This window comes from Anopheles maculipalpis, chromosome 3RL (assembly GCF_943734695.1).
Source record: "Anopheles maculipalpis chromosome 3RL, idAnoMacuDA_375_x, whole genome shotgun sequence".
Lineage (NCBI taxonomy): Eukaryota > Metazoa > Arthropoda > Insecta > Diptera > Culicidae > Anopheles > Anopheles maculipalpis.
This window is the reverse complement of record NC_064872.1, coordinates 46,852,135-46,854,551: the sequence shown is the minus strand read 5'-3', so window position 1 is coordinate 46,854,551 and position 2,417 is coordinate 46,852,135. Positions and strand designations below refer to the sequence as shown.

At 34.5% G+C, this 2,417-nt stretch overlaps 1 protein-coding gene across 1 annotated transcript in view; it reads left to right on the top strand.

Moving 5' to 3' along the window:
- Positions 1-1,660: 1,660 nt before the first annotated feature.
- LOC126563547 (circadian locomoter output cycles protein kaput) overlaps positions 1,661-2,417 on the top strand; it is a 20,857-nt gene continuing 20,100 nt past the window's right edge. The window contains exon 1 of the mRNA XM_050220192.1: positions 1,661-1,748. Within this exon, the coding sequence (XP_050076149.1) occupies positions 1,687-1,748 (62 nt within the window). The 5' untranslated portion in view covers positions 1,661-1,686. The remainder of the gene's footprint in view (positions 1,749-2,417) is intronic.

Here is a 2,417-nt window from a genome sequence, read left to right as displayed (position 1 = left end):
CAATCAATTGATTTGTTAATTGCATGTTTTATAGTGATTTAAAACTTTTTTATTTCAAGTAAAAATGGCAATCGAATGTTTATTTTTGAGCACAAGGTAATTTTCACTTGACGCAAAACCACATTTGTCCCCTATTGCTTATATTCCAACTCGAGAAGCATTGAAGCTCCGCCTACTTTTTTCGCTAGTACAGTGAAAAAAAAAAGATGAACTTTACAGTGACGCAGGTAGATTTCGTACAAAGTTGTAAAATGCAGTTAATCAGTCAGTAGGATGAAGGCAACAGGTTGGAGGATTTAACAATTTACCTAAAACTTATTCTTTACACATTAATATTTACTTTACAATTGATTATTACGGTCCAGTGCCGTATTGTCAACAACGCTTGTGTTGAATAGATTTTCACAGATTTATAAGGCTTTTCCTCCTTATTCTTTGCCTTATACCGGGCATACTCGGTTACACATTAATATTTCTTGATGGAGAAAAATTATGCACATTTCCTAGCATTTTCTAGTTTTCCTAGTTAATATTTCTTGGTGGGAAATAATTAAGCACATTTCCTAGCATTTCCTAGCATTTCCTAGTTTTCCTAGCATAGTGACAATTTTGCTTATGCTGCTGTTTTTCAGCTATTTGCAGTTTTCGCTATGGTGTTTTATGTCTAATGTTTTTCAGGTAATTTTAAAGCGGTTTTGAATCCTACCAAGAATCAACATCTTCCGCACTGTAGAGCGTGTTTATTCATATTTATGTATTAAGATATTTGTAGAGCTTTTCCGTATAACTAAATGTGGGGAAACAGTTCGATAAAGAACCGTACACATTGTAGAAGCAATTGATGCATACCGGTCCAAAACATGCATACGGTTTCGTTTTATAGTTTTCATTTTAGATCACCAATAGTTAGTTGTAGTGAGTTAGTTAGATATATAGAAAGACAGTACGAACACTTATTTGATCTTACATTTACATTTTAAACCTTAAATAATCATCCTTAACTACCAATTGTTCAAACTTTTGACCACTAAAATTCATGCATACCACTGTTCGTCCCCCACCACTGATGGGCGTTCCTAATATTGCGAGCACTTATTTATTGCGATCTTTGCTTTGTGTTGCCTTAAATTGTCTTAAATTCTATGCTTACTCGTGTTAGCTTATGTACTCAGGGTAACATTATGTGTCAAAGTTCGACACTGTTCGGTCGTTTTCGCTCGTGCATCCCAGAAACAAGATCGTCGGTCTAATATTTTGTGTGTAAATGTTTCTTTATTGTGCTAAAGTGATAACTAATCTGTTAAAATGTGCCCTTAAGCAAGGCTAGTTAGTCATTTGTGCCTCTAATGTGATGCAGTGTTGAAAAGTTAGAATGTCAAATGCAAATATTAATGTAAATGTCCAATACATGCTTCGTGAAATGAATCAAAAAAGTGTCAGTGAAATTTGTGAGTGAATGTGAGCATAACCTAACAAAGATATTTTAAACAACCGCTTGAAAATAGTGAAATGTTCTTTTAATCACCCCCTGAAAGAACAAATCGATACGAAAAACGAATGTAAAGAATGCAAAGAAAGTGTTTCTTTAAGCAGTGCGTTCTTATGAAACAATTTAAGCGATAAGCAAAGGATTTTTTTGCTGGTGACCGATCGCACATCTCGAATAACTCGAATACATCCTCAGGAATGAAAATGAGTCAGCTGGGAACAGTTTATGCCACCAAAAGGAGGCGCCGCAATGGCAAAAGGTACATCACCGAAGCAGCAAAAACAAATATAACATTTATTTCGGCTGAACAAAATCCCAAATTCTATCTAAAAACTACAATCTATATAAAATAGAATATACCCAATTGTCGATTATTTTATAACCTAACTTTATGTTACTACGAAGAGCAATTCTTGTGAGTCTGTTATTGTTTTTTATACGCAGGTGCAAACGAAGAAGTGTTATCGTCATGGCGATGATGAACCTTCAGTTTTCAGCCTTGATTCGTCAGCCCAAGCAAACCATACAATTATTGCTTGTCCTAATGTATGCCCTATTTTAGGTAACAATTTTCGAAGCTCCAAAATTGACGATCATTTATGCAAATTTCCACTGCAACCGTAATGACTGCCGGCTTGTTTTTTTTTTTTTTTTTTTTCATGAGCGTAGATGTATATTTGTAAACGGTTCTGGGAATAAGCAATGTTGCGCTTTTTGCAAATATTTACGCCACTAGTGGTGAGTCGAGTTTTTTTTTGCAAACTGACTTACTTCTTCAGCTCTGTACTGAAAAGTTGTAAAACATTAAGTAAGTTTTTGAAACAATGAAAATAGTATTTGCTTTCTAAATGATTGAGACAATATCATCCCGAACAACGAAGACTAACGTAACAACTGAGAACTATAAACAGTTGCAATTGCACTCATT